Below are 18,833 nucleotides of genomic sequence, written 5' to 3' on the forward strand. Positions count from 1 at the left end.
TGAATGATGGCAGCTCAGGCCATGCCATCTCCCTAGGTAATGTTCCTGCAACGAAGAGGCCAGGTGATCATGACCATAGAGCTCCTGGACACAGAAGAGGCACAGGCTGAGGACCCTGTGGAGGTACAGGTGAGTGTGCTCCTATTGTGTGCCCTCAGCTGTGCTGGTCTGTCCCCTACAGCCTTGACCCTGCATATGCTCCCTCACACATCACAGTGCCACAGTCCTGCTCACATCCCCAACTGTGCTGACAGCTAAAAGCAAACCTATGTAAGCCACAAAACAGTCTCTGAGGACCCTGGCCTGCCTGTCTCCTCTGTCCTCTTGGTGCCTTCCAGGGTCCCTGTGTGCCTGTTATTCAGAATGTCAGAATGCACAGTAACTTTCTGTGGTCTCCACAAGTAACCATAGACCAGATGTTGCTAAAGCAGAGCCTGTCCTCTTACCCAGAAAGCCTGGGCTCCAAATGAAAGGGGCATTGAGGTCCCAACTTTCAGAGGTGCTGGGGGAGGCCCCATGTGACCTTGGGCTTCTGAGGGCTTCAGCTGACCTTGGCTTGTAGTTCAGTCACCTCACCTCTGCCTTTCTATGTGGCTCTGCCTTCTGAATATTTCTGTGTCTCTCTTGTGTTTTCTGTTAGATGTGGCAACACAGTCCTGGGGTCCTTGCTGTTCAAGAGGCTTAGGGATGGAAGCAACCTCACTGGGGTCCTTTTTTGAGTGTTTTTTTTTTTTTTTTTTTTTTTTTAGAAAAGCCTAGGGATAGCTGGCATGTTTTGTTTGTTTTTTTGTTTTTTTGGGTTTTTTTGTTTTGGTTTGGTTTTTGGTTTTTTTTCGAGACAGGGTTTCTCTGTGTAGTCCTGGCTGACCTGGAACTCACTCTGTAGACCAGGCTGGCCTCGAACTCAGAAATCCGCCTGCCTCTGCCTCCCAAGCGCTGGGATTAAAGGCGTGCGCCACCACCGCCTGGCTGCTAGCATGTTTTTAATCCCTGGACTTGAAGCAAGTAGATCTCTAAGAGGGAAGTCCTGGACAGCCAGGGCTACAGAGGGAAACCCTGTGTTGAAAAACCAAAAGAAAAAAAAAAAAAAAGCCTGGGGTTGTAGCTAGGTGGTAGACACTTGCCTGGCATGGGGCAGGCCCTGGGTTCTGTCCTCAGTGCTGCAAATGAGAATATAAAATGAGGACTGCCGCCCTCTACAGACTCACCTTGATTGTGTGCCTTATTTGCATATGAGGTCACACATAGGTCCCAAGGCCCTGGCGGACCAGAACCAGACACACACCAAGCCTCCTCTCCAGCCTTGCTCTGAGCCAGACAGTCTGGAGACAAGAGGTACAGGAAATGCAAAGGCCCTGGTGGCTACACATTCCTGTCCTCAGCCGAACTGGCTAAGCACAGGGAGGTAGGAGTGAGGGAGCACAGGCTAGACCTGAGGGCACCTCTGCATACACCTCTTTGAAGAGCAGGATACCACTCCTGTATGCTGCAGCCAGAAGCCTCCTTCCCACAGCCTCTGTTCCTTAACTAGTCTCCCTCAACACATACTCACTCCCCCGTAAAGTCGACATTCAAAGGCAAGTGATGCCCATACACCGGCCCTTTTCCCTTCCCAGTGTTGAGAAAACATTTCATGGAGTTGGTCTGGAGAAAGTTGTCTGCTGCCTGTTGCTGTGATAAGCAGGGTGGTATTGCCCACAGTAAGCTAGGTCTTCCATCAATTAGGAATCAAAATGGCCCGCAGACATGTCCACACTCTAATGTGATGGAGGCAGTTCCTTTTTTAAAGGTTCCTCTTCCTAGGAGACTCTAGGCAAGGCCCTGAGCCACTTGCCCAACCCTTCACAGGGGGATTCTAGGTTGTTACTCTATGCCCAGACATGCCCTTAGCACTTCGGGTGGCGGGGAAGTATGCTCTAGGCAGGAGCTCTATCCCCAGCCCCTCACTGGGGGAATCCTAGGCAGGAGCTCCACCCCTGAGCCACACCTTAGCCTTTTGTACTTTGATGCTCTGCACTGCCCACCTTCCTGTACTAAGATGTACTTCCCAAGTGAGAACACCATGTGGTTGCCTAGACTTATACAGAGGCATGACAAGCTGGCCTCAGACCTAAATATCATCAGGCCGTAGTGTCCTCTCATAGCAGAGCCCTTGCCGACCTGAAACAAGTCTGGGGTTTTATGTGCACATCAGACCGTCAGCCATGTCTGCTTCCCTTATATTTTGGGGTTGGAGTACAAACTCTCATGATTTGAGATCCAGGATAAGAGGTGGGCCACCTTATCCAAGGTTGTGTTCTTCCCTGCCCAGCACCTGGCTCGCTATGTGGAACAGTACGTGGGGACTGAGGGTGCATCCAATTCGCCTACTGAAGGCTTCCTGCTGAAGCCGGTGTTCCTCCAGAGGTGAGAGCAGGTTCCCATGTGTGCTGCTTGCCGGTGCCTGGTGTGCAATGAGATATGACATGGGGGTGGGGAGTGCAGGGAATGTAGAGGGCAATCTCAGGACAGCACCCCTCCCCCACCCCAGGGAGCAGAGGGGGTTATCACTAGCCCTGATGGGAGAAGCTTCCAGAAATTAGGGTAGGATGATGACGTATCATGCATGCTGGGCTCTGGGTGGGCCTCTGTCATCATCTCCCTGTCCTCTGGAGCCTGCAAGTCCCCTCCCCGAGGCCCTGTCCCTGCAGGAACCTGAAGAAGTTCAGGCGCTGGCAGTGTGAGCAGGTGCGTGCCATGCGTGGTGAGGCCAAGACCTCGTGGAAGCGGCTCATGGGTGTGGAGAGTGCGTGTGATGTGGACTGCCGATTCCGGCTCGGCACACACAAGATGGTGTTCATTGTCAACTCCGAGGACTACATGTACCGCCGTGGGACACTGTGCCGTGCCAAGCAGGTGCCACATCATGCCCAATTGCCCTAGCCCTGAACCCGTGAGCCCTTCACCCCAAAATCCAGAGCCTGGGAGACCCGCACCCTGGCCCCAGGGAGTTCACAGACACATATACCACAGGTGCAGCCCCTGGTGTTGCTGCGCCACCACCGGCACTTTGAGGAGTGGCATGGTCGCTGGCTGGAGGACAATGTGACTGTGGCAGCGGCAGGGTTGGTGCAGGACTGGCTGATGGGTGAGGAAGAGGAGGACATGGTGCCCTGCAAGACACTCTGCGAGACTGCACACGTTCACGGGCTGCCGGTGACTCGCTACCGTGTGCAGTACAACCGCCGCCCTGCCTCACCCTGAGGATCTGGAGGGGTCCCCAGCACGTGAACTCCACACACACCACACATCCTGTTCCCAAGAGGGTTTTTGTCACTTTGAGCCCGGGGTCGCACCTTGACCTCAAGCAAGCAGGAGCTGTAGCTCTTGGCAGTGCAGGCCAGATCCCGGGCAACAACAGGGACCGTCCCCAGTAAGGCGGCTCCTTCCTTCCGACAGAGTTGGAGATGGTGTTCGCACACATATTTATTCCTTCCTGTGCTCATAGTGGTCGTGACTTTTGAAGCAGCAGCTCCCCTAGCTTCCCATAGGAGAGACCTCCCTGTGGGCCCGTGAACCACCCGCCATTCCCACAGCTCCCGTCTGCAGGGCCATGTCGCTGTGCCAAACCCAAGGTTTCAGAGAGTACTTGTTCTTGAAGTTTCCTGAGCCTTTTTTTTTTTTTTTTTTTTTTTGACCCTGGGCCTGGGCACTGGGGAGCAGGTGTGCCTGCCCAGGCCTGGCTGTGTGCCTCTCAGTGGATCCATGGGCACCTTGGGCACATCCTAGTTTTCTGAGATGGGCATTGCACGTAGGGACCTTAAGCCTCCCTTCCCCAGAGGGGAGCCTGGGCACTCTTGCATGCTTCTGGGGATCCTCTCCATCATGTTTTTGAGCAATTTCTGTTCCAGCTTTGATCTCCCTTTGCAGCTCTTTTGAATGTAGTTTTTTTTTTTTTTTAATCTATTTATTTGCACATTAAAGTTAAATATTGACGCCAAGCCTCAGGGTCCTTCATCATTTCCTACAAAAGTCCCAGGCAAATCTTGCACACAGCTAAGTCTCAAGTGGCATCAGTAGCTGCTCCAGAGTTCTTCCTCAGAGAGGCAGAAACTGCCCAAAGTGACAGCAGTTCCCTCAACTTGGTAGTGCTTTCTAGAATATTCTCATCCAATTATCTTTTCACATCTAATAGAGGTATATCTTTTCTACACTTGGGTTATGATTATACAAACTAGTTTCGGGGTGTGGACAGTAGTGCAGTGACTAAAGGCTCCACATAATGGAAGGAGACAAGAAAGTCACATACACTGGGTTTTACTTTAAAAACTACTTTAAGGTGTAACATTACTTTAAAAAAAGTGTGCTGGGGCTGGGTGGTGGCGCAGATGGCACAGACCTTTAAGTCCCACCCTGGGGGGGAGGTGGGGAGGTGGGCAGAGGCAGGAGGATCACTGAGTTTGAGGCCAGCTTGCTTTACAGAGAGTTCCAGGATGGCCAGGGCTACACAGAAAAACCCTATCTAGAGAAAAAAAGAGAAGAAAGAAAACCAACCACCATCAGCAACAGAAACCATTCATAATGAGGAGCTAATGAAATGGCTCAGTGATTAGAGCACTGGCTGCTCTTGCAGAGGACCCAGGTTTGATTCCCAGCATCTAATTGGAGGTTCACACCCATATAACTCCAGTTCCAGGGGATTCAACACCCTCTATTGGTTTCCACAGCAATCAAGAAAATCATGAGGTATGTGTGGTGGGGGAGACTGAGACTGGGTCACACACACACACACACACAAAAAACCGTGTAGCAGCAGCTTAAAAATTGAAAGCTGGGGAAAAAAATAAAAATAAAAAAAAGAAAGAAAGAAAGAAAGAAAGCTGGGGCTGGAGAGATGGCTCAGCAGTTAAGAGCACTGGCTGCTCTTCCAGAGGTCCTGAGTTCAATTCCCAGCAACCAGATGATGGCTCACAACCATCTGTAATGGGATCTGATGCTCTCTTCTGGTGTGCCTGAAGTAAATTCCATAGATGGCCTTAGTTCACTACAATACTAAGGCCTCCTTAAAGTTCTACCTTGAGGATATGGTGAATGCCCTTCCGTATTTAGGGCTGGGAACCCGGGGACCATTCTGTCCTCAGCAAGCCTTAACCTCCCATGTCTCAGTGCTGGACCTGATGGGCACCCCTCCCCACTTGCTCTCCCCTCCACCCCACTCTGGACACAAACATCCTGGTCCAGATATTCCCATTTGTGTGTGTGTGTGTGTGTGTGTGTGAGAGAGAGAGAGAGAGAGAGAGAGACAGAGAGACAGAGAGAGAGAGAGAGAGAGAGACAGAGAGAGAGAGACAGAGACAGACAGACAGACACTAGCCTCAGCTCCAGACACTGAAGCTTTTGGGTCACATACACTTCCCAAACCTCCATCCCCTGGCTGTCCCTGAGAAGGCTGGATCCTCCCACACCTCTGGCATTCCAGGCCTGTTTCCCCTCCAGTGCAGGCTTAACCTATAGGAGTGCTCACTCACATTCTGCTATCTTAGGGCTTATGAGGCTAGAAATGGCTGTGTTGCCCTCTTAAATTGGTTTCATGTTTCCAGACTTTGGCCACCAGAATCCAACACACCCTCTGAGGTTTGCCTTCCCCCCTCAGTGGACAGGGGTCCTTGAAAGCAGGCTTTTTTTATTATTATTATTAATATCGCTGGGCATGAATGTGGGATGTCAGCATGCAGTGTAGCACTGAGCTCCGGTCCCTCAGACGTGTGTGTACCCGCCTCTCTGAACCTCAGTCTCTTCTTCTCTCCCTCCCCCACCCACCCCTATGTGGAAAGCTTTGTGTATGGGCGTGCAGAGGGCAGAGGTCTACTAAGTGCTGTGTTTTCCCCTAGCACTCAACCTTATTTTCGAGACAGGGTGTCTCTCTGAACCTGGAGCTCACTGATGGGCTATGTGTGCTGACCAGTGAACCTTCAGGACCTTCAGGACTCTTTGTCGCCAGCTGTGGTTCACAGGTGCGCTCTGCCATGCTCAGCTTTCTTACATGGGTGCTGGGGATTTGAACTCAGGTCCTTAGGCTTTCACAGGAACATTCTATACCAACCCTCTCCCCACCGATATTGTGGACTGTTTGTCATCACATAACCCAGGCTGCACTCAAAATTGCAATCCTCCTGCCTCAGCCTCCAAATGCTGAGATGACAGACATGCCCACCACCTCATCTGAACACATGGTTCCCAACAGAACAGTGCCTGTGACAACTCTCCAAAATGTCTAGGTCACCGAGGAAGCTCAGGAACCTTCTGTGAGCTCAGGCCACCCAGCTTTGAGGCCAGTGACTGGTGCCTCCAAGGGTCCCCATACCCTGCCTTACAGCAGACATTCAGTGTCAGGTCTATGGAAGGGCAGAGACCCCCTCAGCTATTCCCAGATGACCCCAGGCTCACAGAGGCCTCATTCCCACACCTCACTTTACTCCTGGGACAAGAGAGGCATCCAAATGGCAGGTGGCCCCATCTTGGGGTTTCAATTTCTGTAACAAAACCCTGTGGCCAAAAAGCAAGTTGAGAAGGAACAAGTTTATTTGGCTTACAGTTCCTTATCACTGTTCATTATTGAAGGAAGTCAGGACAAGAACTCACACAGAGCAGGAACCTGGAGGCAGGAGCTGATGCAGAGTTCATGGGGGGGGGGGGGTGCTGCTTACTGCCTTGCTTCCCATGGCTTGCACAGCATGCTTTCTTATGGAACCCAGGACCACCAGCCCAGGGATGGCACTACCCACAATGAGCTGGGCCCTCCCCCACTGATCACTAGTTGAGACAATGCCTTACAGCTGGCTCTCATGGAGACATTTCCTCAATTGAGGCTTCTTCCTCTCTGATGACTTTAGTGTGTGTCAAGTTGATACACAAAACTAGCCAACACATCCCCCAAGAGGACTTAGGGTACTTTGGACAGCAACAATTGTTGATTTGCCTTTAGCTTTTTGTTACATCTGTCTGTCTGCCTGTCTGTCCGTCCGTCTGTCTGTCTGTCTGAATATCTATTATCTATCTATATCTATCTATCATCTATCTACCATCTATCTATCTATCTATCTATCTATCGCCAGGGTCTCACTATGTAGTCCTGGCTGTCCTGGAACTTATTACATAGATCAGTCTATCTTTGAACTTACAGAGGTCTGCCTACCTTGGATTCCTAGAATGCTGGGATTAAAGGCTGTGTCACTATCTTAGTCAGGGTTTCTAGTCCTGCACAAACATCATGACCAAGAAGCAAGTTGGGGAGAAAAAGGGTTTGTTTAGCTTATACTTCCCCACTGCTGTTTATCACCAAAGGAAGTCAGGCCTGGAACTCAAGCAGGTCAGAAAGCAGGAGCTGATGCAGAGGCCATGGAGAGATGTTACTGACTGGCTTGCTTCTCTGGCTTGCTCAGCTTGCTTTCTTATAGAACCCAAGACTACCAGCCCAGGGATGGCACCACCCACTTGATCACTCCACTTGGGCCCTCCCCCCTTGATCACTAATTGAGAAAATGCCTTACAGTTGGATCTCATGGAGGCATTTTCTCAACTGAAGCTCCTTTCTCTGTAATAACTCCAGCTTGTGTCAAGTTGACACAAAATCAGCCAGTACAGTCACCATGCCCACCCTAATTTATGTGTCTGTGTGCCTGTGTATGCATTTAGATGCCAAGATACACACACGGAATCCAGAAGACAAAGCCAGAGAGTGGAGTGGTCCCTGCATATTGAACGCAGGTCATCAGACTTGGTGGCAAGCACCTTCTTCACCTGCTGCCATCTTGCTGGCCCTTGTTGATCTGCTCTGACAGAGCCAGGATGCACTGGGATGGGCTATTGTCCTGCCAGCCACAGATAGGAAGTAGGGTGGCTTCTGGAAGGGCCAAGAACCCCACATGGTGATGACTTGGAGGAAGGCTGGATTGTCATCTAAACAGAAACTGTGTGACTAGCCAGCAGGAAGTGGCCACTTGATCCACAGATGTTTCCTGGGCTGGATGGAATGGAGGTGGGGTAGGGGATAGGGCTGAAGCCCAGGATTCTTTTCTCCCATCCTTGGCCCAGTTCGTTGTGAGGCATTGTGGAGAGAGAGACCTAGGCAGGATACCCATAGCTCCTGAGTGCACATGGGGACGGTCCATGGGCTCTAGGCTGAGCAAGCAGATCCCAGTGGGACTATGGGGGTGGGAGCTCTGCTGTAGGCCTATCTCCCCAAAGGTACAGCCGCTCTCCACCAGGGCTCCGGAAGCTGAGGGTGGGGTTGACAGGGCAGGAAGTCCCAGGCTTCAGCCCAGAAAGCTCCTGATCCTGGCAGCATGTGCTGGCCACTGCTGTATCCTCTGGTTCTGGGGTTCAGCATCAGCCTGGCGGAGGGCAGCCAGACCCCCAGCATCTACGATGATGTAGAGAGTGCTAGGGGAGGCCATGGTGAGTGACTGTCCCTTAAAGGGGTGGATCAGAAATGGAGCTACTGCCGAGCAGGCCTACGGTCTTAGGTCCCTAAGCCCATGCCTTTTGGGGGCTAAGCATTATCCTTCCATTCACCAGCCCAGGGTGCCTGAGTGCTGGAGTCGGGATGCTGAGGCACACATGATGCCTAAGACTCTCAAGCTCTCCCTTCATCTTGTATCCCACAGGGCAGGGGCAGGGGCAGGGGCAGGGGCAGGGGCAGGGGCAGGGGCAGGGGCAGGGGCAGGGGCAGGGGCAGGGGCAGGGGCAGGGGCAGGGGCAGGGGCAGGGGCAGGGGCAGGGGCAGGGGCAGGGGCAGGGGCAGGGGCAGGGGCCGGGGCAGGGGCAGGGGCAGGGGCAGGGGCAGGGGCAGGGGCAGGGGCAGGGGCAGGGGCAGGGGCAGGGGCAGGGGCAGGGGCAGGGGCAGGGGCAGGGGCAGGGGCAGGGGCAGGGGCAGGGGCAGGGGCAGGGGCAGGGGCAGGGGCAGGGGCAGGGGCAGGGGCAGGGGCAGGGGCAGGGGCAGGGGCAGGGGCAGGGGGGCAGGGGGGCAGAGGGGCAGAGGGGCAGGGGCAGGGGCAGGGGCAGGGGCAGGGGCAGGGGCAGGGGCAGGGGCAGGGGCAGGGGCAGGGGCAGGGGCAGGGGCAGGGGCAGGGGCAGGGGCAGGGGCAGGGGCAGGGGCGGGGGCAGGGGCAGGGGCAGGGGCAGGGGCAGGGGCAGGGGCAGGGGCAGGGGCAGGGGCAGGGGCAGGGGCAGGGGCAGGGGCAGGGGCAGGGGCAGGGGCAGGGGCAGGGGCAGGGGCAGGGGCAGGGGCAGGGGCAGGGGCAGGGGCAGGGGCAGGGGCAGGGGCAGGGGCAGGGGCAGGGGCAGGGGCAGGGGCAGGGGCAGGGGCAGGGGCAGGGGCAGGGGCAGGGGCAGGGGCAGGGGCAGGGGCAGGGGCAGGGGCAGGGGCAGGGGCAGGGGCAGGGGCAGGGGCAGGGGCAGGGGCAGGGGCAGGGGCAGGGGCAGGGGCAGGGGCAGGGGCAGGGGCAGGGGCAGGGGCAGGGGCAGGGGCAGGGGCAGGGGCAGGGGCAGGGGCAGGGGCAGGGGCAGGGGCAGGGGCAGGGGCAGGGGCAGGGGCAGGGGCAGGGGCAGGGGCAGGGGCAGGGGCAGGGGCAGGGGCAGGGGCAGGGGCAGGGGCAGGGGCAGGGGCAGGGGCAGGGGCAGGGGCAGGGGCAGGGGCAGGGGCAGGGGCAGGGGCAGGGGCAGGGGCAGGGGCAGGGGCAGGGGCAGGGGCAGGGGCAGGGGCAGGGGCAGGGGCAGGGGCAGGGGCAGGGGCAGGGGCAGGGGCAGGGGCAGGGGCAGGGGCAGGGGCAGGGGCAGGGGCAGGGGCAGGGGCAGGGGCAGGGGCAGGGGCAGGGGCAGGGGCAGGGGCAGGGGCAGGGGCAGGGGCAGGGGCCTGACGTCCCTTCTCTCCCACAGAAGGCCCTCTGGGTCCCACAGCAGAACTCGAGGAGTCGAAGTGCCCAGACCAGCTTCATCCACGAGGCTTCCCGGGCAAGTTCTGTGCCAATGACAGTGACACACTGGAGCTCCCAGCCAGCTCTCAAGCACTGCTGCTGGGGTGGGTTCCCACGAGGCTGGTACCTGCCCTCTATGGGCTGGTGGTGGCCCTGGGGCTGCCTGCCAATGGGCTGGCACTGTGGGTGCTGGCCACAAGGGTGCCACGCCTGCCTTCCACCATTCTGCTCATGAACCTGGCAGCGGCTGACCTGCTGTTGGCCCTGGTGCTGCCACCACGATTGGCTTACCACTTGCGTGGCCAGCACTGGCCATTTGGGGAGGCTGCCTGCCGGGTGGCCACAGCTGCCCTCTATGGCCATATGTATGGTTCAGTGTTGCTGCTGGCTGCAGTCAGCCTGGACAGATACCTGGCCTTGGTGCATCCTTTGCGGGCCCGGGCACTGCGTGGTCAACGGCTAACCACTGGACTCTGCTTGGTGGCCTGGCTCTCTGCAGCCACCCTGACTTTGCCTCTCACTCTGCATCGGCAGACCTTCCGATTAGCTGGCTCCGATCACATGCTGTGTCATGATGCACTGCCCCTGGCTGAGCAGATATCCCACTGGAGACCGGCCTTCACCTGCCTGGCTGTCCTGGGCTGCTTCGTGCCACTGCTGGCTATGAGCCTGTGCTATGGGGCCACCCTTCGCGCACTGGCGGCCAATGGCCAGCGCTACAGCCATGCACTCAGACTGACAGCCCTGGTACTGTCCTCGGCAGTGGCCTCTTTCACACCTAGCAATGTGCTGCTGGTGCTGCACTATTCAAACCCAAGCCCTGAGGCCTGGGGCAATCTCTATGGGGCCTATGTGCCCAGCCTGGCACTCAGCACCCTCAACAGCTGCATAGACCCTTTCATCTACTACTATGTGTCCCGCGAGTTCAGGGAGAAGGTGCGGGCTATGTTGTGTCGCCAGCCAGAAGCCAGCAGTTCCTCTCAGGCCTCCAGGGAGGCTGGAAGCCGAGGGACTGCCATCTGCTCCTCTACACTTCTGTGACTGGTAGCTGAGGTGGGAAGGGGCCATTCCGGCTTTACTGGATCTCCCCTTAGACTACGTCCCTCCTGGACTCTTAGGACATGACCTTATTTGGATGTGCCGTTGGTGTGACCTTTGTTAGTGGAGCTGAGGTCCACTGGAACTGCCCTTGTAAAAGGCCTGAGCACTACACACCTGTCACTCTAGCACTAGGGAGGTGGAGAAGAGGATCAGAAGGTCAGGACTATCTTTGACTATGTCGTGAATTTGGAGCTAGGCTGGGCTATGTGAGAATCCGGAGGCAGAGAGGAGTATAGGTCACTAGCTAGGGGATGCTGAGAAACCAGAATTGAGGCTGTTTCCCTCTTAGAGCTTCAGAGGATCCAGCCCTAGACACCCTGATTTTGTCAAGGTATCTCTTTGAACTTCAAACCTTTGTTCTTTGCACGTGTCTGCATATGTATATTGTATGTACCTGTGGGCACACAAAGAGGCCAAAGGAGGATGGGCATCTAATTCATTTCCCGCTCTACCTTTAAATTTTTTTTAAAAAAAGATATTTTATGTGTGTGTGTTCTGCCTACATGTGTGCCTGGTGCCCTCAAAGGTCATAAGAGGGTAAGATCCCCTGGAACTGGAGTTACAGCTGGTTGTGAGATGTCATTTGGATGCTGGAGATGGAACCCCAGTCCTCAACAAGAACAGCTGATGCTCTTAGCTGCTGAGCCATCTCAATGGGCCTCCACCTTAATCTTGGAGGTTAGGTTCCTCAGCAGATTGAAACTCATTGCTGTGGCTAGGTTGGTCTGCCAGCAAGTTCCCTGTCTTCTCTCTCTGTATGCCAACCCTGGCTTTTATATGGGTTCTGGTCCCATGCATAGCAGGTTCTACCCACTGACCCAACTTGCCTTCTCTCTATGCTTATTTTTTTTAAAGGCACACGGGTCTTTCACAGTACTCTGCTCTTTGTCCTAAGATGCGGCAAGGGAAGGATGAGGATTCCGAAGCCCACCTGGCTTCTCAGCTCTGCTCTTGGGGTCCCTGCACTTAACAAGTCTCTCAGGGGCTGGCAAGAGAGCTATGTGAGTAAAGGCTAAGTAAGGCCCTGAGTTCGATTCCTTAGATTCACGTGGTAGGAGAGAACCTACTCTAGCAACGTGACCTGTGACCCTCACACATGTGCTGTGGCACACATGACAGTCCCTTTTGTCCAAAATTAGTATCTTGTCTTCACCCAGCCCCAACGGTGAGATGCAGGAAGACTACTGGTGCCTCAGGGGATAGGCAACTATGCCACTATGTCACCTGTAGCCAGGTCCTGCATGAGAAAAAAACTAGCCCTATATTCCATTGTCTGAAGAAGGCTAAAGACTACAGGGGCGTGGGGTCAGCTTGTACTTACCAGTGACCCAGCGTTCTCTACAGCAGTGGGCACAGGACCCCCTCCTGGCTAGCAGGGCTGGGTCAGCTGTGTGGATGACATACTTCCCAGGCTGCAGCAGTCTTGGGCCTTGGCCTTTCAAGTGTGTCTAGGGGTCTATGAAGAGTGCCCTCAGATCTGCGAGAAGGACAGCATCTTCCAGATACCAGGAGAGATGGACTCGGGTGAGGGAGGGGTCTGCAAGTGGTCCAGCCCATAGCGTTAGGTTGCAGTGCAGTATGAGCAGATTCTGCTCATACACTCCAGCTTATTCTTGGCCCAGCACAGAGTGCAAGCACTGGGATGGCTGTGGCTCTGCTTGGGGCACACAGAGGAGGCTGTGGGGACAGTCTCTGGGAAGGGCAGCTAACTGGACATGGCAACTTTCAAACCCTCAGACTGAGACCTAGCTGTAGTTCAAGAGTCAGAACTTGCTCTGAATTTGGAAGTCTTGAATATGCGCCTTAAGGGACTCTCAGGACCATTGGGTCCTGCCACAGACCAAAACTTGAAAATTGTGGGAAGACCTGCACAGATCTGCCTAGAAAGGAGCTGCAGGGTGGTTGTCAGGGCTGGCTCCAGATCATCTGTGGAGACACAGGGCATTATTAGCAGGTCTCTGGTCCCCAAAGCAACGTTTATGTGTGTTGGGGTTGGGATTGGAGTTGAGGTTGGTGTTGGTGGTCGAGTTGGTTCTTCTCTTACATTCCAGAGATAAGGGGAAAGGGAGGCACTTCAGCAGAGATCTCACTTGTCCCTGCAAGTGTGAATGCCAAGTCACAGGCTGGAAAGTGAATGCCCAGGGCTGGGGTGCACGGGAAACACCTGCACAGACAGCTGCCCAGGAGGGCTCCCTGTGGGCCAAGGGAGCTGAGGCTCCAGGCTGCCAGTTGCTCTCCTGTTCTCTCTCATCCTCTGTTCATCCATTGGTCCTTGTCCTTCCTGGCCTCCTGTTACAAAGTACCAAGCTTCTGGCACCTGCAACAGCTGTGGGTGTTGATGCTCTGAACGCCACGAGTGTCCCAGGCTCAGGCCTGCACTAGACATGAGGGTGAGAGAGCAGTAAGCAAACCCTATGCAGCTAAACCATCCCCCTCAGGTGGGCTGCTCCAGAGAATCACCAAAGTGCATGTAGCCCACTGGTTTACCAGTGACTCCTCACCACCCCACTGGTAGGGCCCAGGGCTCAGGACCAGTTCAGAAACCCCTTCCCCCAAGTGCCTTCCAGCTGTGAGGTCAGCAGCCCGGGAACAGAATCTCTTACTCAGTTGCCAATGTCCTACCTACACAAGTGAGGACGTGGGTTCCGATACCACACCAGAGCTGAGGCACCGATGATGTCACATGTGGACCTTGGGGCTCCTTCCTGTCATGGAGATGCCTACCTAGGAGCTCCTGCCCACTTCCTTCCATGTGGACAGCCTGTGTGGGCAGCTCGTGTCGCGTGGTGTCCAGGGCTCTGCCCAGGGTCTTGTATTCCTCTTTGAAGCACTCTAACACAGGCTGAAGAGGGCTTAGCACTTCAATCTGCAGATGGGAGGGGACACTGATAAGACATGATGTGCTCACCCCCACAGAGAGGGACTATCTGAGAGTTGGAATAGGCCTTGATTATGCTAAGCCCTGCTCTGGTACTGCATGTCTCCAGCCTCATGGACCAGCCTGACCAGGCAATGCCTCCACAAGATCCACTGTAAAGCATTTTCTCAATTACTGAGGGAGGAAAGCCCAGCCCACTGTGCATGGTGCCATCCCTAGGCTGGTGGTCCTGGGTTCTATAAGAAAGCAGGCTGAGCAAGCCATGGGGTGCAAGCCAATAAGCAGGATTCCTCTGTGGCCATTATATCAGAGCTCCTGCCTCCAGGTTCCTGTCCAGTGTGAGTTCCTGTCCTGACCTCCTTCAGTGATGAACAGTGATATGGAAGTGTAAGTCAGATAGACCCTTTCCTCTCCAACTTCCTAACACAGCATCATGCTGACACCAGAAGCCTGAGCAGAGTGGTCAGAGTGCAAATGGCATCACCCTGATTCTCCCTCCCTCATGTCCCCTGGGGGCTTCAGGAGCATGCTCAGATCCACCTGGGCATCAAGGGCAGCAGCCAGCTCCTGTTGTTTCTGTCGGAGAAGCAGCTGGCGCCGCAGCTCCAGTGCCTGCCTCTGCAGCCTCTCCTTCTCATGGCATATGGCTGCCAAGTCCTTCTCCGCCTTCTCCTCCAGCACAGCCAGGTTGTTCTCCATCTGTGGGCACAAGAATGACTCAAGTGGGGTGGGGAGATGACAGAAGACACACACAGGTGCTCATGAGGCTGAGCTATGCTCACCTTCACAGACAGCAGGGTCATCAGCAGGGTCTGTGACTCCATCATGTCCATGGTCTCCTGCAGATCCTGCAGGGGTCCAGCTCTTCAGTTCCCAGTGGACCTGTCTCTACCCATGGCAGCACCCCCACTTCTGTGTGCTTTATAGGTTCAAATTGAACATGTCTGCAGGGCTGGGATGGAGCCACGCTCATCTTGCCTGAGATACAATTATGGGTGTCTCTGCTATGTGGGCACACTGACCTGAACAAGGACCCATGGGCACCATAACCCTGGTCTCCACCCAGGAGGACCAGTTGCATCTGCCCCTGGAGCTCTGGGTGCAGGGAGTGAGACCTGCTCTCTGTCCCCACGCTCACCCGTCTCTTCTTTCGAAGGACTCCTGTTTTGTTACAGCTAGTGAACAATGTGGACTTAGCTTTGTCTGTCATTTCCCTGTCAAGCTGGGAAGCCTTCCTGGACATGATTTTGTCTGAAATAAAGACCATTTCATTAATTTTAAAAGAGTGTTTTCCACTTGGTTTTTGAAGAGGTAGCCCAGGCTGGCCTAAGACTCAATTCTCCTGCCCCAGCACTGCCTAGGACCTTCACTGCAGCTGCCACCCCACCTGGGACCTACACCTGCTGCCACCACCCACCTGGCAGGAGATCAGACCTGCATGGAAAGCTGGGAGCACATTGAGACTCACAGTCCCAGGCTTGGTGTGCATGAAAGGGACCTGCTGCTCTCAGAGTGAATCAACCTGGGATAGCAACAGGGCCATCCAAGGCTGGGGACCATCCTTGCAAACTTCGCCCTAAAATAAAGAAACCACTTACCATCCATGGCGGAGAGGTCCAGGTCTGGTGGGTTTATGCCATGCCCTTCTGTTTTGAGCAACCTTGCTTATACACTGAAGGCCTAAGTCAGCCATAGGCCTAAGTTAGTCATATATGCCTACTAACACAAAGTCTTGGTCTCTGTGGGGAACCACTAACCCTAGAACAGATAGCTATAGACCTTGTAGATAGATAGCCTTGGTGGAAAGTACCAGCTTAGATAAGAACAAATGAATCATAGACAGAGTCATAGTGACCTGTTCTCTGTTTCTTCACCCAGACAACACTCTGTTCTGGAAGATATCTGTACTCCCCCTGATAACACCTATCCTCCTGCATCATCCCCCTCCCCACATCCTGCCTCTATGTGTATATAACACCTGTGTGAAAAAATTAAAATAGCGGTTTGATTAGACTATAGACAAGCTGTGGTTCTTTGCGTACCTCTGTCCTCCAGTTCTCTCTTTCAGGTCCTCAGGAGCCCAGTTCAATGCCCTGTGAGACTGGGGCAGCAATTCTTTTACCAGAAGATACAGTTATAATGCCATGGGGGGGGAAAGCAGCCATAATTTAAATTTCTCCCTGATAATCATTATCTATAACACCTGGGTAGAAGCAAATTTAATGCCCCAAGATAGGAAAACTATATGTAAGGCTACTTTGTCAGAAGGAGATTACTTACTTTGGAGCTCAGAATGGAGCCATACAAGTAAGAGAACCATCATGATGAATGCTCAAGCAGGCAATGCAGATTGGGATCTTCACATGCTTCTAGGAGAAGGTCAATATGAAGGTAATGCTAATCAGGTTGAGCTGCCTGCAGGAGTGTATGCACAGATTGCAATGGCTGCCCACTGTGCTTGGAATCAATTACCTACTAAAGGGGATCTCAGTGGGAACTTATGTGGTATTAAACAAGGCTCTGATGAACCATTTCAGGAATTTGTGAACAGGCTGCTGAAAGCAGCTGGTAGAGTTTTTGGAGATCCCCAAGCAGGAATTCTTTTTGTTATACAATTGGCTTATGAGAATGCTAATGTGGCTTGCTGCACAGCTATTTGACCATACAAAGCAAAGACTGACTTACAGGAATACATTCGTCTTTGCACTGAAATTGGGCCCTCATACAATTAGGGTCTGGCCATGACTGCTGCCTTACAAAGGACCACTGTGCAAGTAATGCTTTCACAGAACGGTAAAGATGAAAAATGTTTTAAATGTGGAGATTTAGGTCATTTTAAAAATGACTATCCCAGGAACAAAGACACAAGCAATCAGGTTGCATGCCAGAAATCTGTCCTCGGTACAAGAAGGGTTATCATTGGGCCAAGGAATGTAGATCTAAAACAGATAATCAGGGCTGTCCCTTGTTGGGAAACGAGTGGAGGGGCCATCCTCTGGCCCCCAAGAATTCACAGCCAACAGCTTATGGGGCCATGAGGCTGTTGCCAAGCCAGAGAAATTCATTTCTGAACTTATCCGAACAACCCCTGGAAGTGCAGGACTGGACCTCAGTTCCACTACTTACATGGCATTGACACCAGAAATTGGAGTTCAGATGCTGCCTACAGGAGTTTTTAGGCCCTTGCCTCCAGGGACATGGGGATTACTTCTGGGCCGAAGCAGCATTATTGTAAAAGGATTACAAATCTATCCAGGTGTTATAGATAATGGGACAGTAGGCCCATACTGTGCCACAGCTGTTTTTAATTCTTTTATCACTTTGAACTCCAATGCCTGATAGTGTCTGACTCTTTTGTTCTGCTGGTCAATTATATCAACTACAGGAAAAGCTAACATGTCAGATGTATCTTGCCCATCCCTGTGAGCCTGATTCACAGCTTTTTCTAACGGCAATTGGCACATCTCAAAATCATTGCTCTTTTTTGCACCTGATACACACTTTAACTCCTGTAGCTCATTAGTCAATTTCTGCAGCTTAATTTTCATCTCTAATTTATATACCTTCATGTCCATCTGGGCAGCTTCTGCTGCATCAAAGACTATAGGTGGAGTGGAAGGTGCATAGGGAGGCCAATCCTCATTGTGATTTTGGCAGCCCTTTCTTTTAAATCAGCTCCCTCCTCTGGGTCTAATTATCAGAATCTCCAATTTCTTTTATCTGAGCTGTAAAAGGTGTACTAGGTCTATACTTCTCTGATATAGAGTTGAGAGGGCTTTTTTTTTTAAATGTAAAAGCGCACTCTGATAGGTGTTCTTGAATCTCTTTGAGCCGTGCCTGGGCAGCAGCTAACACCTACAAGGTTTCTTTATCTGTTTTATTATCAATAGCATTTTTATAAGCTCCCAGAGGCAGAGGGTGTTAGGATCTGCCTGGGTGGTTCTCAAAACTTCTCCAACTGTTTCCCAGGATTTTTTTAATTCAAAGTTCCTTCTTGTGGGAACCATGGGCAGCATGAATCTATTTAATCCAAGAATTTTTCTAACATACAATTTGAAAACCCTGCTCCTCCCACCTGGAGCAGCTCTTTTAGGCTGCAGGAAAATGCCTATTTAGAATTCTCCTGTCCCATGTTTTGCTATCACCCCCTAGGCGAGGTTAGCATTGGGTCAACACCTATTCAGCCTAGATCATATCCACTAAAAACACACTTGGAACATGGCCTCCAAAAGATCACTAGTGCTAGCATCAGAGTTTGTTCATTACTTATCAAGTGCTGGATACTCTTCTTTTATTTTCCTTGGAGCTCCACCTAAGACAGCATTTCTCAGCAGGTCCCCTGTTTTCAGGCTCCACGTTGAGTGCCACCTGTAGCCACCTGCAGTCATGGACCAACTGGGTTCTCCTGAAAGGGGGGCTGGAAATGAAAAAAGGGATAGAAGGGCGAGAGAGAGATGAAGCCAAGACAAAGTTCTCTGATCAAGGCTCAAAGTTTAATATTCAGCACTTCTAATTTAAAGGGAAAGCCCCACAAAACCCCTTCTAGTTTCAGCCAGAGATGGGTGGGGGAACCCATTCTTACTCACAGCCAGAGATGTCTCAAGGCAAGCTCAGCGGGCAGTTTATTCTTCTAAGTTCCTGTAGCAGGTTGTACATGCAGCCAAGGTGGGTAACTCCACCTAGATCCTATTATTTGGTCTATTGTGGTAAACAAGGTCTTTCAGGCCTGCTCAAGGCTGGTCGGGGAGGGCACAATTCAACAACAACATGACAGTTAAATAAGGCTTCTCCTCCAGACATCTATATCCAAGTATAGTGGCACCTACTTATAATGTCACCACTCTGTAGGCAGAGACAGGAAGGTCATGAGTTCAAGCCCAGTCTGGGTTACATATTGATTG

General features: G+C 53.1%; 3 protein-coding genes across 3 annotated transcripts in view; 2 read left to right on the plus strand and 1 right to left on the minus strand.

The window, feature by feature from the left end:
- Sin3b (SIN3 transcription regulator family member B) overlaps positions 1–3,980 on the plus strand; it is a 33,865-nt gene extending 29,885 nt beyond the window's left edge. Inside the window, exons 16-19 of the mRNA XM_034520311.2 lie at positions 37–129; positions 2,312–2,406; positions 2,691–2,895; positions 3,013–3,980. Of these exons, the coding sequence (XP_034376202.1) occupies positions 37–129; positions 2,312–2,406; positions 2,691–2,895; positions 3,013–3,243 (624 nt within the window). The 3' untranslated portion in view covers positions 3,244–3,980. The remainder of the gene's footprint in view (positions 1–36; positions 130–2,311; positions 2,407–2,690; positions 2,896–3,012) is intronic.
- A 2,036-nt stretch (positions 3,981–6,016) lies between these two features.
- F2rl3 (F2R like thrombin or trypsin receptor 3) lies at positions 6,017–11,532 on the plus strand. The gene is made up of 2 exons (XM_034520878.2): positions 6,017–8,436; positions 9,916–11,532. The coding sequence occupies exons 1-2, from the start codon at positions 8,325–8,327 to the stop codon at positions 10,992–10,994; spliced, it is 1,191 nt and encodes a 396-aa protein (XP_034376769.1). The 5' UTR covers positions 6,017–8,324; the 3' UTR covers positions 10,995–11,532.
- Positions 11,533–12,810: 1,278 nt separating this feature from the next.
- On the minus strand, positions 12,811–18,400 carry LOC117722004 (HAUS augmin-like complex subunit 8). The gene is made up of 6 exons (XM_076913738.1): positions 18,199–18,400; positions 15,071–16,301; positions 14,715–14,780; positions 14,473–14,631; positions 13,779–13,920; positions 12,811–12,980 (listed from the first exon to the last, which is right to left on the minus strand). Exons 2-6 carry the CDS (start codon positions 15,197–15,199, stop codon positions 12,811–12,813), a joined length of 666 nt encoding a protein of 221 aa, XP_076769853.1. The 5' UTR covers positions 15,200–16,301; positions 18,199–18,400.
- Positions 18,401–18,833: the final 433 nt, after the last annotated feature.

Source organism: Arvicanthis niloticus, chromosome 16 (genome assembly GCF_011762505.2).
Source record: "Arvicanthis niloticus isolate mArvNil1 chromosome 16, mArvNil1.pat.X, whole genome shotgun sequence".
NCBI classification, from domain to species: Eukaryota; Metazoa; Chordata; class Mammalia; order Rodentia; family Muridae; genus Arvicanthis; species Arvicanthis niloticus.